We start from the raw sequence: 23,354 nt of genomic DNA on the forward strand, positions 1-23,354 counted from the left end.
AAAATAATTAACTTAAGTGTATTTAAAATGCACTGAAATATTGCAAAGTATGTTTCAAATACATTTATATAAATGTGCACTCATTTTAAATAGATTGAAAGTATATTAATTTTATGCTATCATGAAATACTCAATAGTATATTTTCACCACACTTAATTAAAAATTGAAATATAGTGTACTTTTATACTATCATGAAATATTCAAAAGTATGATGACTGCATCATGTGACCTACATCTGGATGTCTCTGCCACCTTCCACCTTTAAATTTGAAAAACTGCCACCGTACCAATACAAAAATACCACATTGTGGGAAAATAGTGTGCATTTGGATGCTGCAAGTATTGTTTATTTTGTTTACTCTAATTTCCAAAGAAAGAAAAAATACTTGTTTATGTTAAGCAATAGTTCTTTCATTTGTAAACTTTGAATGTTTATTTGTAACTGCATTTTACACAATAAAACTGATGTCACAGTATTCATTGAAATCTATTATTCATAAGTGTTGGACTCAATTCAATGTATTTTAACAGCATTGGTACAGTGTACTTGTAGTATATAGAGAATTAAACAAAAAAATTAACAATTATTTGTATTTGTATTCTAATAAAAGTGAAAAGAAGCTTAAAAAAGAATGGGATCCCCACACCAGGTCTTGAATTGGAGTCTCCCAGATCATAGACAACTGCACTGACTACTGAGCTAAAACTTTACTCATCGACTCATTGCACACAGACCTCTACCTATCTATACACCAGTAATACAGAGACAGCACACCATGTAACATGTAGTAGAACTTCAAAGGTGATTCTTGCTTTGCACTTTTCATTTATTGCCTATTTTTTTACAACCTAACTTTGTGGAAAGGAGAAGGGGAACAACAGGTTATGGAGAGTCCCTTGGGACTTACCCCTGATGGATGTATCAGTGGAGCAGAGGAGAGAGACCGAGATAACAATGTAACAGACCTGCAAACTGGTATTTAACAGGTTTTTTTTTTCTTCCCAAAAACAAATAATTTTTAAAATATTTGAATGAAACTAATATTGGTATAAAACCCACTATTTGTGCTTTGCTGAATAATGTATTTGTATTCGCGCACACCCCTAATCCCTTGCTTGATTCCAGCCAGGGACCTTTGTTGCATGTCATACCCTCTCTACTCTTGTTTCCTGTCTGCCTTATCCCCTATCCAATAAAGGCAAAACTGACAAAAAAAGAGGTACGGTGGCTAAGTGGTTAGCACTGTTGCCTCACAGCAAGAAGGTCATGGATTTCAACTCCAGCTGTCCCTGGTCCTTTGTGTGTGGCGTTGCATGTTCTCCCCATGTTTGCTGGACTGCCTTACCACCTGGCTCAAGGCTGGCAACAAGAAGGGAGGCCACACACAGACATATCAGTCAAAAGTAATTTATTTAACTCAAAGAAATAATACACCAACTAACTGGTGGGGTGTGTAAGTCGGAGAAACATCAGTAGTGTTTGTAATGTATGGATGAATGAAAACGTGGTGTAAACAAAAGAAAAAGGCTGAGGCCCCTGCAGTAGGCTCGGCTGAGAGAGAAAGAGCAAGACTCTCAGAAGGGCAGTCCTTTTATGCCTTCTGGGAAGCCCAACCCAGATGGGCAGGTACAAGGCAAACCTCCCAACTCCACCTGCTAGCTGACTCCCAGTATCTGCAAAAAATGGGAGTAAAGTAAGGCACACAATCAGGTGGAGTGAGAAGGCCCATCCCAACTGAAATACTAACTGAACTAACAAGGAGATGAGGTGCAGAAGGGGAGATGGGTGGAGAAACTCAAGCGAATGAGGAGATGAAACAGGAGAAGAGGAAAGAAGCTGACTGGCTGGGGAAAACACTGGGAAAGGGCAGGGCTAACGAGGCTGAATGCAGGGCAGGTGTGGAAGGAAAAGCAGGCTGAGTAAAACAAGAAAAAACACAAAAGGCAATACCTTCTCTGAGCTGAGGACAAATCAAAAACAAACCTTCATCCATAAGTTAAATAAAAGTTTATAAGATGATCATGCACAATCGTCTTCATATATAAACTGTCATTCATCAAACTGTTTCAGAATGACATAAATATAACTTAAATAGGTGCACAAGTCACACTGAGCAAACACAGCAAATAAACTTCAGTATTACATTGCCAACCAAGGAACCTTTACCATAACGATTAGAAACATACATTCCTGTTTACATAAACATGAACCAATAAATCTGTCAAGCGCAGTGGCCTGCATATTAAGGCTGCATGTAACAACTTAAACTGGACTGAAGGACAACTGTTGCCCTGAGTTACAGTTCACTTTTGCACTTAGTTTCTACAAGGGTCAATGAAACATGCAACAGTATATCAAGTGGTCCTTAAATACAATTTGCAATCTCTCTTATCTGCCCTTCCCAAGGTATCTCGTGGACTGGTGGTGGGGCATAGAGCCAGACTGTGACAGAACAATGACAGCTGGTTTCTTTTTTCTGTAAACCTAAGTGCATGTCTATAAAACCTGCTCCAACATATCATCATACTCTCTGTTGTTATGTATATGTTATTCAGGGTTAAACCCAGACAGCTAGCATAGTGCTAGCTACTATGGTCATCACAATTTAGAAATGAAATCCTAAATTAACATTAGCTGGTTGGAGATGAAGCAGAAGGTGAACTGCTACAAAAGTGTGTAGAGTCATTGCAGCATGAAGAAGATAAAGTTACTTAACATTTTTTTGTAGTGTGAATTTTTGCACTGCAGTTGTTTTTTTTTTTATACATCTTGTGATGTATATGGACACATAGTCAGTGATGTAAGCTGGGGGTCTTTTCAACAGGTTTTTCAATATCAGACACCATCGCCCAGGCAATCAAACCAGGATTGATCACTTTCTGTCCAATTAGCATGTGTGGTTCATAGGTCTTGATTCACAGACATCTGCCATCTTGATGCCTTTCTGTGGCATTATTGATGTTCCTGAAGGCTCCCTTCCTATGCAGTCCTTTGATTTTGAAGAATTAGAGGAGAAACCTCTACATTGCAGGTGTGTAAGGGTGTCATCAGGCATTGAGCAATGATACTGAAGAAGATCTTGCCTTCAACCCAAGTGAGATGGCCCTGAAGTGCTCAATGTTGCTTGTATTCTCCTCATTTTCAGAGATTCTCTGCAAACCTCCACTGCTGAGCTACCGTCTTCGCTTTCAAATCACCTTGAGGATCCTCCATAATCACCACAAGACCTGGGGCACCTCTTGGAGACCTTGTGAGGCACTCCATGAGAACTCCGAGATTAAGTTTTTCTAGTAGCTCTGATGACTATTTGTATCTCTTTCAAGGTTGTCTAATTGGTGTTGAACTTAATGGGTTCTGGTGGTGACATCAAAGCCCAAAAAATCTCCCAGTTCTCTCAGTTCTCTATTTTTATGGGTGTTGTTGAAGTACTGGTCAATCTCCTCTTTGGAGCAAGCAAAGTGGCCACTTCACTTCTGCCCAAGCAGATTCTTGGTGAACTTGATGGGGTTTGCCACAATTGCAGCTTACTTCCTCACTCTCTCTTTTCCCCTTCTTCTGTGCCACTGTGCACTGAGGAGGACGATGGTCTTCTTCTTCATGATGTTACAAAGATCTTTTAAGGCAGCCTTATTCTCCCCCCTTGCTCCCTTGCTGCTCCCTCCTTAGAGATTTCAGCTCTCGGCTTATTGTAGGTGGCTTATTCTTGTCTCCTGCCAATTTTGCCCCACGAGGCTTCTTGTCACGCGCTGCTTCATAATGCCAAACCTCTCAGCAGCAATGCTGACAGTGATGGTTGCCATTAAGTGACTGTGGCTTCAAGAATTCACTCCACCTCCACATCAAACTGGAACCATTCTGTCTTTTGTTATGTATTATGTTCTTTACTTTTGGCTTTGATTATCTGACATGTTATAAGTGAGGTGCAAATGTACTCAAATACTTCCTGAGATGTACTTAAACGTGCTTTCTTAACAATGTTATAGCCTGTGTGGCTGAGAGTTAAATTTAAGTAAGGTTTTCTTTTTGAATGATGCCAAACACAAGAAAAGTGCTGCAAATGCTTTGTAGCATACTTTCAGCAATAGGCCCAGTGGTGCATACAGACTCTTATCAGCATAAAGTGTTGAAAAAAATGTATTAGCACACTCCTCTTGTAATGGAACAAAGCACTGAGTCAACCATTTACCTTGGATGATAAAATGTTAGGAGGAAGTAAGTTTGAAATATGATAATATGACAGAATCTACAGGAAGGGGCACAATGACTCCAGTAAGTAATGATAAGAAATGAAAAACAAAATAATGTACATGTGTATATACTGCACACTGGGAGAACAAGAAAGCTCTCCATGTCTAGTGCACTGTTTTTTTTCCCCATGTTTCTTCCCTGAAATATGTATTTAAACCAAGTTGCTCCTGTAGTTTCAAAGAAAGCTGTTTGATTCATCAAGACAAACTTTTTCAAAGACAGACATAAAATGGTGTAAAATGCACAGTAATATATATCAATGACATCGAGGAGATCATCACATGGTTGAACATTTTTGAAATCTGTTTATAATTGCACGTACATACTTCTTCCTTCGACAGAATAATCTTAATTCACGGTTCACTTATTTAAATTTCTTCAGGGCTCCTATCAGTTTTGTACATCAAGCTTGAGAAACTGTATTCATCTCTAATGCACATTTAACATTTTTAAAAATATAAATACATTATCTAAACATATGGTACATTGATGTGCAGCCTTAGTCCAACATTGAAAAGTGTCACTCTTTATATCTTAATGTTCACACAGCGCACTCTCTCCTCAAGCAAGGTTGTCAAAGTTGATGTCAGTTAAAAGCACAGAAAATACATCTGTATGTTTGTTTAACAGGACAAAATTACATTTTTTTATAGCATTCTGATTTGATTTAGGAGTCTTCATAGCTCTTGGTGAAACATTAATAATACATTTTAACAGCAGGGAATTGCTACAAATAAACTAAGGGAACAATCACTGGGTCACCGATCTGTTTTATTGTATCTAATTTGTACAGGGAATATTTGTAAAAGGTTGCCTTGACAACAGTTTCTACCCAGCTTTATACCTGAAACCTGGTACTGATTCATGGACAACACTCTCACCAAACTGCACTACTCAAGCAGATCAGAGCAGAGCTTTGGCTTTGATTATTTGATATGTTTTAAGTGATGTACAAATGTATTCAAAAACTTCCTGAGAAGTATACAAACATGTGCTTTCTTAACAATGTTACAGCCTGTGTGGCTGAAAGTTGTATTTGAGTAAGGTTTTCGTTTTTCTTTTTCTTTTTTTTCTCTTTTTATTTAGTGAGATGAGACAAAACAGGTGATAAAAGACAAAACAAAACGTAATACAATAGATGATATGACAGGATTTGCGCAACAAGACAAAACACAGCAGAAAAGAAAGATTCAAATGTTAGTTTGATATGGACTGTGTGTATAAGGGAAGGTATAGGGCAGTCTGTAGTACAGGATTTCTGTTTGTGTGTAGGTGTGAGTGTGTATGTAAGTGTAGAGGAGCAATCAGGGTGAGTGGTTATAAGGGCAAAAAAATAAATAAATAAAAAGTTAGTAATACTCATGATAATAACAAGTAAAAATATATAAATAAATAAATGAATAAAGAAATAAATACATCTGGAGAGGGACCGGAAAGGAACAAGGAAAAAAGAGAAATTTTAGAATTAACAAGAATAATAATGTTGAATTTTCTCAGTAGGGGAGGCTGGTGATGGTGACAGTTTCAATTCTAGTGGATAATGCTATGCTGATGATTTTGATGTCTCTATTGATTAGAGATAGAGGGCAATAGCTGGAGGGAAGGGTGCGATTTTACCGGTTTTTACTAATTCTTGTGTCATTCTGAAAAAAGAGGTGAACTAGTTTGCCAGAAATGTCTAAAAAAAACTCAGCAGGGAAGCCATTGGGGCCTGGTGCTTTATTAGAGGATATTTGCAAGGATGCTTTGCAGTATTCTCCTGATGTAAATGGTTTATGTAATGTTTCAGCTTGGTTTTCTGTTAGTGTGGGTAGGTCTGTGTTATGGAGGACTTTATTTATATCTTAAGGATCTGGTTCTTTATCTGATGTGTATTGATGGTAGAATGTTTGGAAGGTGTTTTTTTATTTCTGCTTGTGAGATCAGGATTTTCCCTGCTGAGCTTTTTACAGCTGGAATGAAGTTTTTTTCCTTCTTTTGTTGAAGTTGATTTGCGAGAAATTTCCCAGATTTATTATTATATTTAAAATGCTCATGTTTAAGTTGTTGTATTAAAAACTGTTTTTTTTATTGTTATGTCAGACATACCTCATTTATATTTCCTAAACCTGTTGAGGTTTTCTGCTGTGGGAGTTTTGGCATGAATATTTTTTAATTCTTTGATTTTTAGTTCTAAATTATTTTTATGTGCTGTTTCTGTTTTCTTTTGTAAAATGATTATTAGGTTATTTCCCCCCAGATTACTGTTTTTGCAGTTTCCCAGGTTGCTGAGTTATTTGGAGTTATTTATATCAGTGAAGGATGCCCGCTCATTGCTTAAAAACCTGTCAAAGTCTGGGTCTTTAAGCAAAGAGATACTGAAGCGCCATCTGGAGGGTTGTTTATGGAATTGTTTACTGTGTAGATGTAATGAGATAGGAGCATGATCACTTATTATAATTGAAGGGATTGAGTATCAGTTATGTCCTGTATGATCGATTCACTAGTTAGGAAAAAGTCGATATGAGAGAACGAATGATGTAGTGGTGAGAAATATGAAAATTCTTTTGCTGTTGGATTATTTATTTGCCGACTGTCGTCAAGTCCAAACTCCTCCATATACTGTTTTATTGCCTCTGTGGATTTCCATTTCCTGCTTGCTATTCCTGCTCAGTCTATTGCTGGGTTGAGAACTGTGTTAAAATCACCTCCAATGATAATTTTGGAGTCTGTGAAATTACATAATGATGTGAAGAATCTATGAAAGACGGGAGGGGGTCATCTGTGTTGGGTTTGTAGATATTTGCTATGGTCAGACTGGTGTTATTGATTGATGTATTTAAGATATGGCGATATGAGTTAATGGGATTCTCTTGTGAATTAAATGACTTAATTGATTTTAATGTGTGGTCATTAGAGTTTGACATATGGGTTTCTTGAAGTAGGCAGATATCTGGATTTAGTTGATTTAAGTGAATAAATATTTTATTCCTTTTAATTTAGGAGCAAATCCTATGTATATTCCAGTTTTCATTAATTAATTTTAATTGATTTAAGTGGAGCCATGATTCAGGATTATTGGTGAAATACATCCTGGTAAATGCTTGTTTTGAGTGGCGTGTTTGTGTGTGTGTGTGTGTGTGTGTGTGTGTGTATTTGCTTCTGCTGTCACATGCAATCAGACGGGGAGGGGGAAATGATAGCGACAAAAACAACAATAAATATTTACATATACACATGAAAACAAGCATAATAAGTAAGGTTTTCTTTTTGAGTGATGCCAAACGCTTCAAGAAAATTGCAGAAAACGTGTTTTGTAGAATACTTTCAGTAATAGGCACACTGGTGCATACAGACTCTTATCAGCATAAATTGTTGTAAAAATCGTAATAGCACACTCCTCTTGTAATGGAACAAAGCACTGAGTCAACCATTTACCTTGGATGATGAAATATGAGGAGGAAGTGAGTTTTGAAATATAATAGTATGACATAATTCTCAGGAAGGGGCACAATGACTCAAAACTGTCTAGTACACTGTTGTTTTCCATGTTTGTTCCCTGCAGTACATATTTAAACCAAGTTGCTTCTATAGTTTCAAAGAAACCTGTTTGATTCATAAAAAACAAACCTTTTCAAAGCCAGACTGTTAAATATATAATGAAATATAACATGGTGTAAAATGCAAAGTAATACATGATATCAATGACATCAAGGGGATCATCACATGGTTAATGTTTTTTAAACCTGTTTATAATTGCATGTACGTACTTCTTCCTTGAACTTGAACAAAATAATCTTAATTCATGGTCCTCCTCCAATTTCTGGAAATGGATGCCAGTGACAGTTAGTTAAAATGTGTAAGACTGTAAATGAAGACTAGAGGGATAAACTTTCATGCTCATAAACTCATTGTACTTTCTGGCATTTCATTACAGTCACTGCTGTTGACAAAAGGTGATTATAAATGGGCCACTCAGTAGATACATTAACACTGTAATGTGCAAACTTTTGAAGATCGAAAGATTTCTAGTGTCTTTCAACACTGACCCGAGACTGATTGTTGTAGCATAAAATATATTGACTAAAGACTTTGTTTGTGTGCCAATGATTTCAAAAGGCAATGAGTGTAAGTTATTATATAATTTTTGATTAATAAGTAACTGTTTTGATGAGATATGAATCAGTGCTGTCAATGACCCATTGAAGTGCTTCACTAATGAATGGTGAGCACTAACACAGGCCTATAAATTCTCACAGTCTCACTCACTGAGAGATTTACACTTTCAACTTTTTCCTGGATTCCCACACAGTCTCTCCAAGGTATGTTCAAACACTGGCAAAGTAATGAATTTTATGCACAGCAGAAGTTTGGAAATATAGATTTAAGATTGTCCATTTGTGTTGAATTTGCCATTTCACTAAGTTGGCATATTGTGCAGTTTTCTGGGGTTTATTAAGACATCTTTGTTGTATTTTTTACCCACTGCCTCATAATGCCAAACCTCTCAGCGGCAATGCTGACAGTGATGGTTGCCATTAAGTGGCATTTCTGATCTACATCACTGCTGACTGTGGTTTCAAGGATTCACTCCCCTTCCACATCAAACTGGAACCGTTCTGTCTTCTTATTAGCTGCTGGTCACTTGACCCACTGATGTTCAGATGTTCTGCCTTTGGGTTGAGCGTGCAGTGCATGGCGGTTCTGGCCACCGTGGGGTGACACCAGGCCGGGCACCTCCTAATAATAATAATAATAATAATAATAATAATAATAATAATAATAATAATCTTTATTATACTGTATTTATACAGCACTTTCCAAAAACTCTGAGACCCGGTGACCCAAGAAGCCTAGCTGCTGCTGTAGATTGTCTCAGCAAAGTCAACTGTTGGATGGCACAAAATTTCCTTCAACTCAACAATTCAAAAACAGAGGTCATACTGTTCAGTCCCCCTAATCCAAATAACCCCATCAGTCTTGGTCCCCTATCCACCTACACGAAGCCCACCGCCAGAAATCACGGAGTGCTGTTCGATTCAGGTCTAAGTTTCAAACCACACATTAACAAAGTTGTTCAGTCCTGCTTCCTCCAAATCAGAACCATTTCCAGAATTAAGCCAACGCTCCACCATTCAGACCTTGAAAAAATCATCCATGCTTTCATTTTCTCTACACTAGATTACTGCAACTCCCTCCTTTTCGGTATTACACAAAAATCCCTGTTCCACCTCCAACTAGTTCAGAACACAGCAGCTAGGCTTCTTACTGGTTTTAACAGACTACATCACATCACCCCAATCCTGGCTTCTCTCCATTGGCTCCCTGTTCATTTTAGAATTGATTTTAAGATTTTACTGATCACTTTTAAAGCACGTCTGGGTCTGGCTCCAAGCTACATAACAGATATGCTGACCCCGTACGAGCCAGCCTGCAGCCTTAGATCCTCAGGTGGGGCCCTTCTGGCTGTTCCAAAGTCGAGGCTTAAATCTAAAGGTGACTGTGCTTTTTCCGTCAGGGCCCCTCGACTTTGGAACGACCTGCCTGAGGAGATAAGGCTCGCAGAATCAGTAACTTCTTTTAAATCACTTCTTAAAACCCATTTTTATAGACTTGCTTTTATTTAATGTTCATTGATTGTTTGATCATCTTTCTTTTAAACTGAGACTGATTGTAGTAGCATAAAATATATTGACTAAAGACTTTGTTTGTGTGCCAGTTATTTCAGAAGGCAATGAATGTAAGTTATTATATAATTTTTGATTAATAAGTAACTGTTTTGATGAGATATGAATCAGTGCTGTCAATGACTGATCTACATCACTGCTGACTGTGGTTTCAAGGATTCACTCCCCCTCCACATCAAACTGGAACTGTTCTGTCTTCTTATTAGCTGCTGGTCACTTGACCCACTGATGTTCAGATGTTCTGCCTTTGGGTTGAGCGTGCAGTGCATGGCGGTTCTGGCCACTGTGGGGTGACACCAGGCCGGGCACCTCCTAATAATAATAATAATAATAATAATAATAATAATCTTTCTTATACTGTATTTATACAGCACTTTCCAAAAACTTTGATGCAGGAGAGTTGGTAGCCAAAGACCCTGCAGACAGGGGCCTCCAGCAGATATTCCCAGTTCACCCTCACTATACGTTTGGTCTACGAGGTCTGTCTGGCACCTGATCCAACTCACTAACAGGCGCTGATCAGTTGACAGCTCTGCTTCTCTTTCACCTGAGTGTACAAGACATATGGCAACAGATCTCATGATACCACTAAAACATCAATCATCAATCTTTGGCTTAAGGGGTTTTGGACTTTTGCACTTATGAACCACCTCATGCCCAAACATTGTATTCATTATGGCTGATGCATGACTAACAGAGAAGTCCAATAACAAAGCACCACTTTGGTTTTATATCAGGCCAGCCGTTCCTCCAAATCCCCAGCCCAGGTTTATTCATTGTTGTCCGCATGAGGGTTGAAGTCCCCAAGCAGAACTATGGAGTCACCAGGCAGGACCCCATCCAGAAACATCAAGCAAGCCGGATACTCTGAATGGTTGTTTGGTATGTTCCTATAAACAACAATCAGAGCCTTTCTCCCAGTGACATGTAGTTGCAAGGAGGCAACCCTCTCACTCCACCGGGAGAACTCCAATACAGTAGCGCTTAGCTGGGAGGTCTCACCCTGGGCAATTCTGAAAAAGAAGAGTCCAGCCCCTCTCCAGGAGTTTGGTACTGGAGAGGTTTTTTTGTTTCTGGCTGCAGGGTTGACATTTGTAGACAGGGAGCCAAGATGGCTTTGTAAAATTGGGGTGGACTTTGAAGGACAAAAAAGAATGTTTTTTGATTTAGCTGGGGAATGTTTTGGGACATCAGTCATGTTATTTCTGACAGACCAGATAATAAATAATAAAAGTTGACTCCTTCACTGGTGTATGGGACATAAATGGTGTCCCATACATAAATGGTGAAACGATGGTACTGAATATGTACCGTATGTGCTGCCTGTATGTTAGTCCATCCAATCATTGTTACTGTAATTAAGACTGAGTTACTGGTCCCCATATTGAAAATGTTTTCCCTTACTCTTCTGCAGAAAGGTCAGGTCAACAGGATCTGGCAGGGATATTCATTATCTTACAGTATCTTGAACCCAGGTCCTCCTTCTGAAGGACAATTTTCTAACCGCTTGACCAAGCACTGCTGCTTTTATAAGCACAGCCTCTCAAGCTGACATAATTGCTCAACTCCCTCCCCTTGTCATTTTATTGATGCATCACAAGAAACGTGTAAGAAATTTTTAAATTTTTTTAGTGATAAGGTCATGGAAATAAGGCAACAAATCCCCCCCCCCCCCCCCCCCCCCCCCCCAGCCGATGTTTTACATACCAGCAGGGACATTAATTGTCATTTTAGTCATTTTAATCCTATATCACTGTCAATTTTATCTGATATCATAGCCCATATGAAGCCCACCACGTGTAGTCTTGTAGTCTATCCCCACGAAATTTCTCAAAGAAGTTATTGACACAGTTGGCACCAGTATTTTATCGATTATCAACAGTTCCCCCAAAAATTGATTTTTTCCTTCTATTTTTAAACATGCTGTTGTGCAACCTCTTTTAAAGAAACCTAACCTCAATCCCTCTGTTTTTAAATAATTTAAGACCAATTTCTAAACTTCCCTTTTTAAGCAAAGTTTTAGAAAAGGTTGTTTCAACCCAACTTTTAGCATTTATGTGTCAAAACAATATCTTTGAGAAATTTCAGTCTGGTTTTAGAGCTTTACATAGCACAGAAACTGCCCTCCTCAAGGTAACTAATGACCTCCTTTTAGCAGCTGACAGGGGGGAGAGTGCAATTTTAATTCTTTTAGATTTAAGTATAGCTTTTGACACAGTAGACCACACTATTTTAATTGACCATCTTAAAACCTGGGTGGGCATCAAGGACACTGCACTTGATTGGTTTTATTCATACCTTTTAGAAAGAACCTTCTCGGTCACCATTGGTAATTTCACTTCTTCCACAGCCCACATTACCAGTGGTGTATCGCAAAGTTCGATTTTAGGTCTAATTTTATTTTCTATCTATATGCTTCCACTTGGCCAAATCATTCAACAACACAAATTTTCTTTTCATTGCTATGCAGACGACACACAGATATACCTTCCCTTGAGACCTGGTGACCCAAGAAGCCTAGCTGCTGCTGTAGATTGTCTCAGCATAGTCAACTGTTGGATGGCACAAAATTTCCTTCAACTCAACAATTCAAAAACAGAGGTCATACTGTTCAGTCCCCCTAATCCAAATAACCCCATCAGTCTTGGTCCCCTATCCACCTACACGAAGCCCACCGCCAGAAATCACGGGAGTGCTGTTCGATTCAGGTCTAAGTTTCAAACCGCACATTAACAAAGTTGTTCAGTCTTGCTTCCTCCAAATCAGAACCATTTCCAGAATTAAGCCAACGCTCCACCATTCAGACCTTGAAAAAATCATCCATGCTTTCATTTTCTCTACACTAGATTACTGCAACTCCCTCCTTTTCGGTATTACACAAAAATCCCTGTTCCACCTCCAACTAGTTCAGAACACAGCAGCTAGGCTTCTTACTGGTTTTAACAGACTACATCACATCACCCCAATCCTGGCTTCTCTCCATTGGCTCCCTGTTCATTTTAGAATTGATTTTAAGATTTTACTGATCACTTTTAAAGCACGTCTGGGTCTGGCTCCAAGCTACATAACAGATATGCTGACCCCGTACGAGCCAGCCTGCAGCCTTAGATCCTCAGGTGGGGCCCTTCTGGCTGTTCCAAAGTCGAGGCTTAAATCTAAAGGTGACTGTGCTTTTTCCGTCAGGGCCCCTCGACTTTGGAACAACCTGCCTGAGGAGATAAGGCTTGCAGAATCAGTTACTTCTTTTAAATCACTTCTTAAAACCCATTTTTATAGACTTGCTTTTATTTAATGTTCATTGATTGTTTGATCATCTTTCTTTTAAACTTTTTTAAACTTTTCATCTTTCTTTTAAACTTTTTATCATCTCTTTATTGTCTTTCTTTGCCTTTAGCAGCCATCTTTTTAAGGTCAGATCTGTTATTGTTTTCTGTTTCATGTCTTTGCTTTGCATTGTACTGCTTTTGCTTTGTCTGTCAAAGCATTTTGTAAACTCTGTTTTTAAATGGTGCTATATCAATAAAGTTATTATTGTTATTATTATATAAGGATGTCTTTTTTTCAGGGCAAATGGTTTGAAATTTGTAATTAAAACATGATGTCATCATAAAACATATCTATTCATGACAAATGTAAAAAATGTCTCTCTGTCACTATGTGTTGTTATGTATTGTGTTCTTTACTTTTGGCTGTGATTATCTGACATGTTATAAGTGATGTGCAAATATACTCAAATACTTCCTGAGATGTACATAAACATTCTTTCTTAATAATGTTATGGCCTGTATGGCTGAAAGTTGTATTTGAGTGAGGTTTTCTTTTTGAATGATACCAAATACTTCAAGAAAAGTGCAGAAAATGCTTGGTAGAATACTTTCAGTAATAGGCACACTGGTGCATACAGACTCTTATCAGCATAAATTGTTGTAAAAATCATAATAGCACACTCCTCTTGTAATAGTACAAAGTACTGAGTCAATCATTTACCTTGGATGATGAAATATGAGGAGGAAGTGAGTTTTGAAATATAATAGTATGACATAATTCTCAGGAAGGGGCACAATGACTCAAAACTGTTTAGTACACTGTTGTTTTCCATGTTTGTTCCCTGCAGTACATATTTAAACCAAGTTGCTTTTATAGTTTGATTCATAAAAAACAAACCTTTTCAAAGCCAGACTGTTAAATATATAATGAAATATAACATGGTGTAAAATGCAAAGTAATACATGATATCAATGACATCAAGGGGATCATCACATGGTTAATGTTTTTTTAAACCTGTTTATAATTGCATGTACGTACTTCTTCCTTGAACTTGAACAAAATAATCTTAATCCATGGTCCTCCTCCAATTTCTGGAAATGGATGTCAGTGACAGTTAGTTAAAATGTGTAAGACTGTAAATGAAGACTAGAGGGATAAACTTTCATGCTCATGAACTCATTGTACTTTCTGGCATTTCAGTCACTGCTGTTGACAAAAGGTGATTATAAATGGGCCACTCGGTAGATACATTAACACTGTAATGTGCAAACTTTTGAAGATCAAAAGGTTTCTATTGTCTTTCAACACTGACCTGAGACTGATTGTAGTAGCATAAAATATATTGACTAAAGACTTTGTTTGTGTGCCAATGATTTCAAAAGGCAATGAATGTAAGTTATTATATAATTTTTGATTAATAAGTAACTGTTTTGATGAGATATGAATCAGTGCTGTCAATGACCCATTGAAGCGATTCACCAGTTAATGGTCAGTATGATTCTTTGAGCACTATAACACAGACCTATAAATTCTCACAGTCTCACTGAGAGATTTACACTTTCAACTTTTTCCTGGATTCCCACACAGTCTCTCCAAGGTATGTACAAACACTGGCAAAGTAATGAATTTTATGCACAGCAGCAGTTTGGAAATATAGATTTAAGATTGTCCATTTGTGTTGAATTTGCCATTTCACTAAGTCGGCACATTGTGCAGTTTTCTGGGGTTTATTAAGACATCTTTGTTGTCTTTTTTAACAGGTTTGTGTCCTGGATGTTGTCCAGAATGGGGGTGCCTGGAGGTTTATTGTTGATCCTAATTTTGCAGATTATTACGGGAAGCACTTCAGGTAAACCATCTGACATCTCATCATCTTCGGTTGCACATTATGACACATATTCACTGTGTAATTGCTTTTTCCCTTTTGATTTTTGGAAACTTAAATAGATTTGGTACATTTTCCCCCCTTTTGTGTCACACATGAATGAACTTCTATTGAAAGACTTTAATCAATTGATGCATTGAATTTGCCTCCCCACACATAAATCATAACTGCCAGCATCATATATATCGGGATGGATTACACAAATTCTACCCTCATAAATAATAATAATAATAATAATGATAATAATAATAATAATAATAAACCTGTTAACTTTAAATTTTCTCAGTAATTCTCTCATATTTCCACTTCAAATTTAGATAACATTTGACACTATCAATGTCACATATTCTTACACTGACATAGATATCAATATCTGAGATGCCTTTTTTATGACAGTCCTCAATTGGAACATTCTAGATGACTTACATAACACAACATACTTTCACACATACTATGCTTTATTGCTTAATATGCCTTTGTAATAATAATCCACCATGAGACAGGTGCCATATTTCAAGACCCCTTGAAACCTCACATCCAGTATATAAGAACATAGTAATGCGATAATAATATTGTTAAAATACGGATATCTAATCCAGATGTAAAAGCTGGCAATCACACTCTTAGCTTCAATTCATTTCTACAGATATTACTCTGAGGAGATTTGAAAAGACCTTCATAAATCAGTGTGACTTTACTCATAGACTGCCTAATTAAAAAGTATTTATGTCGCTTGAATGTAATAGCTTTACTTTCACTGTTTCATTCAGAAAAGCTGCTGAAAATAAGTAACAGCCTGCATCACACTATCTCTCTGCTTTTCACAGGGACACTTGTAGCCAGTTGTGATTTGTGTCATGATGAAGCCACCTGCCAGGAGTCACGAGAAAGAGGCGACACCTTTGCCAGCCAGGCGCTCTCTTGTGTCTGTAAAGATGGTTATGTAGGCAATGGTCTCACCTGTTACAGCACAAAACTCTGCAGTGACTCTTCTTGCTGTAGCCAAGGTTATCATTGGTCGCCAGACAGCGGCTGTGTGGACACTGACGAGTGCTCCCTCCCAGACTCGCCCTGTGCTCCACCTCAGGTTTGCCAAAACACACCAGGCTCCTTTGAATGCATGGAGCCTTCCTCCAGCACCAGATCAGGCCCCTCTTCCCAGTCTGTCCAGTTCAACTGTGGAGACAATGTTTGTCCTATAGGCATGGACTGCATCGGAAATAATGGGCATGACTGTGCCGACCCCTGTGACCACTACACTGTACTGGATGATGAGTGGCGTTCAACTAATAATACAATGAATCCGATTCTACACTGTGACATAAATGTTAACTGGCAAGGCTGGTATCGCCTGTTCCTGGGGCAAACCAATGCTCATATTCCAGAGAGGTGCGTAGCTGAGCAAAGTTGTGGAACCGATGCTCCTCTGTGGATAACAGAACCTCATCCAACACAGTCAAAGGAAATTGTAAATCGCAATGTGTGTGGTGCCTGGAGAGGCAACTGCTGCACTTTTCGCTCACACGTCATACATGTCAAGCTCTGTTATGAAAACTATTATGTCTACAAACTTGTGAAGCCAATAGGATGCAATCTTGCATACTGCACAGGTATTGTTCTATTTGAAACATCTTTACAATGATACAAAAAATTAAATTTGCTCACCTAAACCATGGATTTAATGTCTTATGAAGACACCACTTGTTCTTAAATTAACCATTTATGAAAATTTTTTTCATTGTTCTCTGTTGTTAACAGAGGTTAACAGAACAGAACCTGCAGTTGCTTCAACCACACCTGATCCAAGACCACAAAGCTCCACCATTGCTCAGGTGACATCTGACATCACGGACGTAACAACAGCAGGTAACAGCACAGCAGTTGAGGGGCAGGTCCGCCTGGCTGATGGAAACAGTTCCTGCTCTGGTAGAGTCGAGATCTTCTACCGAGGACAGTGGGGCTCAGTGTGTGACGATGCCTGGGACCTGACTGATGCTCAAGTGGTGTGCAGACAGTTGGGCTGTGGCAGGGTCCTGTCAGCACCACAAAGTGCACGCTTTGGACAGGGCGAAGGGCCTATTTGGTTGGATGATGTCATGTGCACAGGCAGCGAATCAGAGCTCAGTGAGTGCGGACACCAAGGGATTGGATCTCACAACTGTGGACACCATGAGGATGCTGGTGTAGTCTGTGAAGGTAAACACAAATTTGAGCAGCTAAAGTCAATGAAATTTCGCTGTGTAACGGCCTGTCTATGGTATTATATTTAGGATTTTAGTCACCATCTGTTACAGAAATATGATATATGTGATTTACACTTCACTTTTATTTTATTTATTCCATTTTTGGTTTCTCACAGATATCATTGTTTTCATGAAGTCCATCTTTCAACACTATTATGTTGTATGCTTTTCTGTTAGCTGGTTCACCAGTGAGGCTGGTCAACTCTGACAACCGCTGCTCTGGCAGAGTGGAGGTCTACCATGAAGGACAGTGGGGGACAGTGTGTGATGATGCCTGGGACCTGAACGATGCCAATGTGGTGTGCAGACAGCTGGGCTGTGGCGAGGCTCTTTCAGCTCTACAAAGTGCAGCTTTTGGACAGGGCAGTGGACCCATCTGGTTGGATGATGTCAGCTGTTCAGGAAATGAACCATCGATAACAGACTGCAGACATCAAGGATTTGGGGTCCACAACTGCCGTCACGTTGAAGATGCCAGTGTTGTTTGTTATGGTAAATGTTTATGGTTCACATTAAACAGGAAATTTCCTCATCAATAAGTTTCACTTTTTACCACACAAAATATATTTTGCTTTGTAGCACAATAAGTCAACACTTGGTGCCCAGTGATAAACCAATCATGTTGACCTATGATAAAGACAGGGGGCTTTCTACTTATTAATGCTGATAACAGTGCAGGCTGTTGTTGTCTTGTGAGTTCACAGAGACTTTTCTTTTAGTTCAACCAGAACTCAACAGCACAAATTTACCAACCACACCTGATCCAAGACCACAAAGCTCCACCATTGCTCAGGTGACATCTGACATCACGGACGTAACAACAGCAGGTAACAGCACAGCAGTTGAGGGGCAGGTCCGCCTGGCTGATGGAAACAGTTCCTGCTCTGGTAGAGTCGAGATCTTCTACCGAGGACAGTGGGGCACAGTGTGTGACGATGCCTGGGACCTGACTGATGCTCAAGTGGTGTGCAGACAGTTGGGCTGTGGCAGGGTCCTGTCAGCACCACAAAGTGCACGCTTTGGACAGGGCGAAGGGCCTATTTGGTTGGATGATGTCATGTGCACAGGCAGCGAATCAGAGCTCAGTGAGTGCGGACACCAAGGGATTGGATCTCACAACTGTGGACACCATGAGGATGCTGGTGTAGTCTGTGAAGGTAAACACAAATTTGAGCAGCTAAAGTCAATGAAATCTCGCTGTGTAACGGCCTGTCTATGGTATTATATTTAGGATTTTAGTCACCATCTGTTACAGAAATATGATATATGTGATTTACACTTCACTTTTATTTTATTTATTCCATTTTTGGTTTCTCACAGATATCATTGTTTTCATGAAGTCCATCTTTCAACACTATTATGTTGTATGCTTTTCTGTTAGCTGGTTCACCAGTGAGGCTGGTCAACTCTGACAACCGCTGCTCTGGCAGAGTGGAGGTCTACCATGAAGGACAGTGGGGGACAGTGTGTGATGATGCCTGGGACCTGAACGATGCCAATGTGGTGTGCAGACAGCTGGGCTGTGGCGAGGCTCTTTCAGCTCTACAAAGTGCAGCTTTTGGACAGGGCAGTGGACCCATCTGGTTGGATGATGTCAGCTGTTCAGGAAATGAACCATCGATAACAGACTGCAGACATCAAGGATTTGGGGTCCACAACTGCCGTCACGTTGAAGATGCCAGTGTTGTTTGTTATGGTAAATGTTTATGGTTCACATTAAACAGGAAATTTCCTCATCAATAAATTTCACTTTTTACCACACAAAATATATTTTGCTTTGTAGCACAATAAGTCAACACTTGGTGCCCAGTGATAAACCAATCATGTTGACCTATGATAAAGACAGGGGGCTTTCTACTTATTAATGCTGATAACAGTGCAGGCTGTTGTTGTCTTGTGAGTTCACAGAGACTTTTCTTTTAGTTCAACCAGAACTCAACAGCACAAATTTACCAACCACACCTGATCCAAGACCACAAAGCTCCACCATTGCTCAGGTGACATCTGACATCACGGACGTAACAACAGCAGGTAACAGCACAGCAGTTGAGGGGCAGGTCCGCCTGGCTGATGGAAACAGTTCCTGCTCTGGTAGAGTCGAGATCTTCTACCGAGGACAGTGGGGCACAGTGTGTGACGATGCCTGGGACCTGACTGATGCTCAAGTGGTGTGCAGACAGTTGGGCTGTGGCAGGGTCCTGTCAGCACCACAAAGTGCACGCTTTGGACAGGGCGAAGGGCCTATTTGGTTGGATGATGTCATGTGCACAGGCAGCGAATCAGAGCTCAGTGAGTGCGGACACCAAGGGATTGGATCTCACAACTGTGGACACCATGAGGATGCTGGTGTAGTCTGTGAAGGTAAACACAAATTTGAGCAGCTAAAGTCAATGAAATCTCGCTGTGTAACGGCCTGTCTATGGTATTATATTTAGGATTTTAGTCACCATCTGTTACAGAAATATGATATATGTGATTTACACTTCACTTTTATTTTATTTATTCCATTTTTGGTTTCTCACAGATATCACTGTTTTCATGAAGTCCATCTTTCAACACTATTATGTTGTATGCTTTTCTGTTAGCTGGTTCACCAGTGAGGCTGGTCAACTCTGACAACCGCTGCTCTGGCAGAGTGGAGGTCTACCATGAAGGACAGTGGGGGACAGTGTGTGATGATGCCTGGGACCTGAACGATGCCAATGTGGTGTGCAGACAGCTGGGCTGTGGCGAGGCTCTTTCAGCTCTACAAAGTGCAGCTTTTGGACAGGGCAGTGGACCCATCTGGTTGGATGATGTCAGCTGTTCAGGAAATGAACCATCGATAACAGACTGCAGACATCAAGGATTTGGGGTCCACAACTGCCGTCACGTTGAAGATGCCAGTGTTGTTTGTTATGGTAAATGTTTATGGTTCACATTAAACAGGAAATTTCCTCATCAATAAGTTTCACTTTTTACCACACAAAATATATTTTGCTTTGTAGCACAATAAGTCAACACTTGGTGCCCAGTGATAAACCAATCATGTTGACCTATGATAAAGACAGGGGGCTTTCTACTTATTAATGCTGATAACAGTGCAGGCTGTTGTTGTCTTGTGAGTTCACAGAGACTTTTCTTTTAGTTCAACCAGAACTCAACAGCACAAATTTACCAACCACACCTGATCCAAGACCACAAAGCTCCACCATTGCTCAGGTGACATCTGACATCACGGACGTAACAACAGCAGGTAACAGCACAGCAGTTGAGGGGCAGGTCCGCCTGGCTGATGGAAACAGTTCCTGCTCTGGTAGAGTCGAGATCTTCTACCGAGGACAGTGGGGCACAGTGTGTGACGATGCCTGGGACCTGACTGATGCTCAAGTGGTGTGCAGACAGTTGGGCTGTGGCAGGGTCCTGTCAGCACCACAAAGTGCACGCTTTGGACAGGGCGAAGGGCCTATTTGGTTGGATGATGTCATGTGCACAGGCAGCGAATCAGAGCTCAGTGAGTGCGGACACCAAGGGATTGGATCTCACAACTGTGGACACCATGAGGATGCTGGTGTAGTCTGTGAAGGTAAACACAAATTTGAGCAGCTAAAGTCAATGAAATCTCGCTGTGTAACGGCCTGTCTATGGTATTATATTTAGGATTTTAGTCACCATCTGTTACAGAAATATGATATATGTGATTTACACTTCACTTTTATTTTATTTATTCCATTTTTGGTTTCTCACAGATATCATTGTTTTCATGAAGTCCATCTTTCAACACTATTATGTTGTATGCTTTTCTGTTAGCTGGTTCACCAGTGAGGCTGGTCAACTCTGACAACCGCTGCTCTGGCAGAGTGGAGGTCTACCATGAAGGACAGTGGGGGACAGTGTGTGATGATGCCTGGGACCTGAACGATGCCAATGTGGTGTGCAGACAGCTGGGCTGTGGCGAGGCTCGTTCAGCTCTACAAAGTGCAGCTTTTGGACAGGGCAGTGGACCCATCTGGTTGGATGATGTCAGCTGTTCAGGAAATGAACCATCGATAACAGACTGCAGACATCAAGGATTTGGGGTCCACAACTGCCGTCACGTTGAAGATGCCAGTGTTGTTTGTTATGGTAAATGTTTATGGTTCACATTAAACAGGAAATTTCCTCATCAATAAGTTTCACTTTTTACCACACAAAATATATTTTGCTTTGTAGCACAATAAGTCAACACTTGGTGCCCAGTGATAAACCAATCATGTTGACCTATGATAAAGACAGGGGGCTTTCTACTTATTAATGCTGATAACAGTGCAGGCTGTTGTTGTCTTGTGAGTTCACAGAGACTTTTCTTTTAGTTCAACCAGAACTCAACAGCACAAATTTACCAACCACACCTGATCCAAGACCACAAAGCTCCACCATTGCTCAGGTGACATCTGACATCACGGACGTAACAACAGCAGGTAACAGCACAGCAGTTGAGGGGCAGGTCCGCCTGGCTGATGGAAACAGTTCCTGCTCTGGTAGAGTCGAGATCTTCTACCGAGGACAGTGGGGCACAGTGTGTGACGATGCCTGGGACCTGACTGATGCTCAAGTGGTGTGCAGACAGTTGGGCTGTGGCAGGGTCCTGTCAGCACCACAAAGTGCACGCTTTGGACAGGGCGAAGGGCCTATTTGGTTGGATGATGTCATGTGCACAGGCAGCGAATCAGAGCTCAGTGAGTGCGGACACCAAGGGATTGGATCTCACAACTGTGGACACCATGAGGATGCTGGTGTAGTCTGTGAAGGTAAACACAAATTTGAGCAGCTAAAGTCAATGAAATCTCGCTGTGTAACGGCCTGTCTATGGTATTATATTTAGGATTTTAGTCACCATCTGTTACAGAAATATGATATATGTGATTTACACTTCACTTTTATTTTATTTATTCCATTTTTGGTTTCTCACAGATATCATTGTTTTCATGAAGTCCATCTTTCAACACTATTATGTTGTATGCTTTTCTGTTAGCTGGTTCACCAGTGAGGCTGGTCAACTCTGACAACCGCTGCTCTGGCAGAGTGGAGGTCTACCATGAAGGACAGTGGGGGACAGTGTGTGATGATGCCTGGGACCTGAACGATGCCAATGTGGTGTGCAGACAGCTGGGCTGTGGCGAGGCTCTTTCAGCTCTACAAAGTGCAGCTTTTGGACAGGGCAGTGGACCCATCTGGTTGGATGATGTCAGCTGTTCAGGAAATGAACCATCGATAACAGACTGCAGACATCAAGGATTTGGGGTCCACAACTGCCGTCACGTTGAAGATGCCAGTGTTGTTTGTTATGGTAAATGTTTATGGTTCACATTAAACAGGAAATTTCCTCATCAATAAGTTTCACTTTTTACCACACAAAATATATTTTGCTTTGTAGCACAATAAGTCAACACTTGGTGCCCAGTGATAAACCAATCATGTTGACCTATGATAAAGACAGGGGGCTTTCTACTTATTAATGCTGATAACAGTGCAGGCTGTTGTTGTCTTGTGAGTTCACAGAGACTTTTCTTTTAGTTCAACCAGAACTCAACAGCACAAATTTACCAACCACACCTGATCCAAGACCACAAAGCTCCACCATTGCTCAGGTGACATCTGACATCACGGACGTAACAACAGCAGGTAACAGCACAGCAGTTGAGGGGCAGGTCCGCCTGGCTGATGGAAACAGTTCCTGCTCTGGTAGAGTCGAGATCTTCTACCGAGGACAGTGGGGCACAGTGTGTGACGATGCCTGGGACCTGACTGATGCTCAAGTGGTGTGCAGACAGTTGGGCTGTGGCAGGGTCCTGTCAGCACCACAAAGTGCACGCTTTGGACAGGGCGAAGGGCCTATTTGGTTGGATGATGTCATGTGCACAGGCAGCGAATCAGAGCTCAGTGAGTGCGGACACCAAGGGATTGGATCTCACAACTGTGGACACCATGAGGATGCTGGTGTAGTCTGTGAAGGTAAACACAAATTTGAGCAGCTAAAGTCAATGAAATCTCGCTGTGTAACGGCCTGTCTATGGTATTATAT

General features: G+C 40.3%; 1 protein-coding gene across 1 annotated transcript in view; it reads left to right on the top strand.

Moving 5' to 3' along the window:
* The window catches only part of LOC121905204, an 84,110-nt gene that overhangs the window by 26,458 nt on the left and 34,298 nt on the right, over window positions 1–23,354 (top strand). Inside the window, 12 exon segments of the mRNA XM_042423280.1 lie at window positions 15,896–16,348; window positions 16,827–17,264; window positions 17,489–17,803; window positions 18,031–18,468; window positions 18,693–19,007; window positions 19,235–19,672; window positions 19,897–20,211; window positions 20,439–20,876; window positions 21,101–21,415; window positions 21,643–22,080; window positions 22,305–22,619; window positions 22,847–23,284. Of these exon segments, the coding sequence (XP_042279214.1) occupies window positions 15,896–16,348; window positions 16,827–17,264; window positions 17,489–17,803; window positions 18,031–18,468; window positions 18,693–19,007; window positions 19,235–19,672; window positions 19,897–20,211; window positions 20,439–20,876; window positions 21,101–21,415; window positions 21,643–22,080; window positions 22,305–22,619; window positions 22,847–23,284 (4,656 nt within the window).

Source organism: Thunnus maccoyii, chromosome 2 (genome assembly GCF_910596095.1).
Source record: "Thunnus maccoyii chromosome 2, fThuMac1.1, whole genome shotgun sequence".
Lineage (NCBI taxonomy): Eukaryota > Metazoa > Chordata > Actinopteri > Scombriformes > Scombridae > Thunnus > Thunnus maccoyii.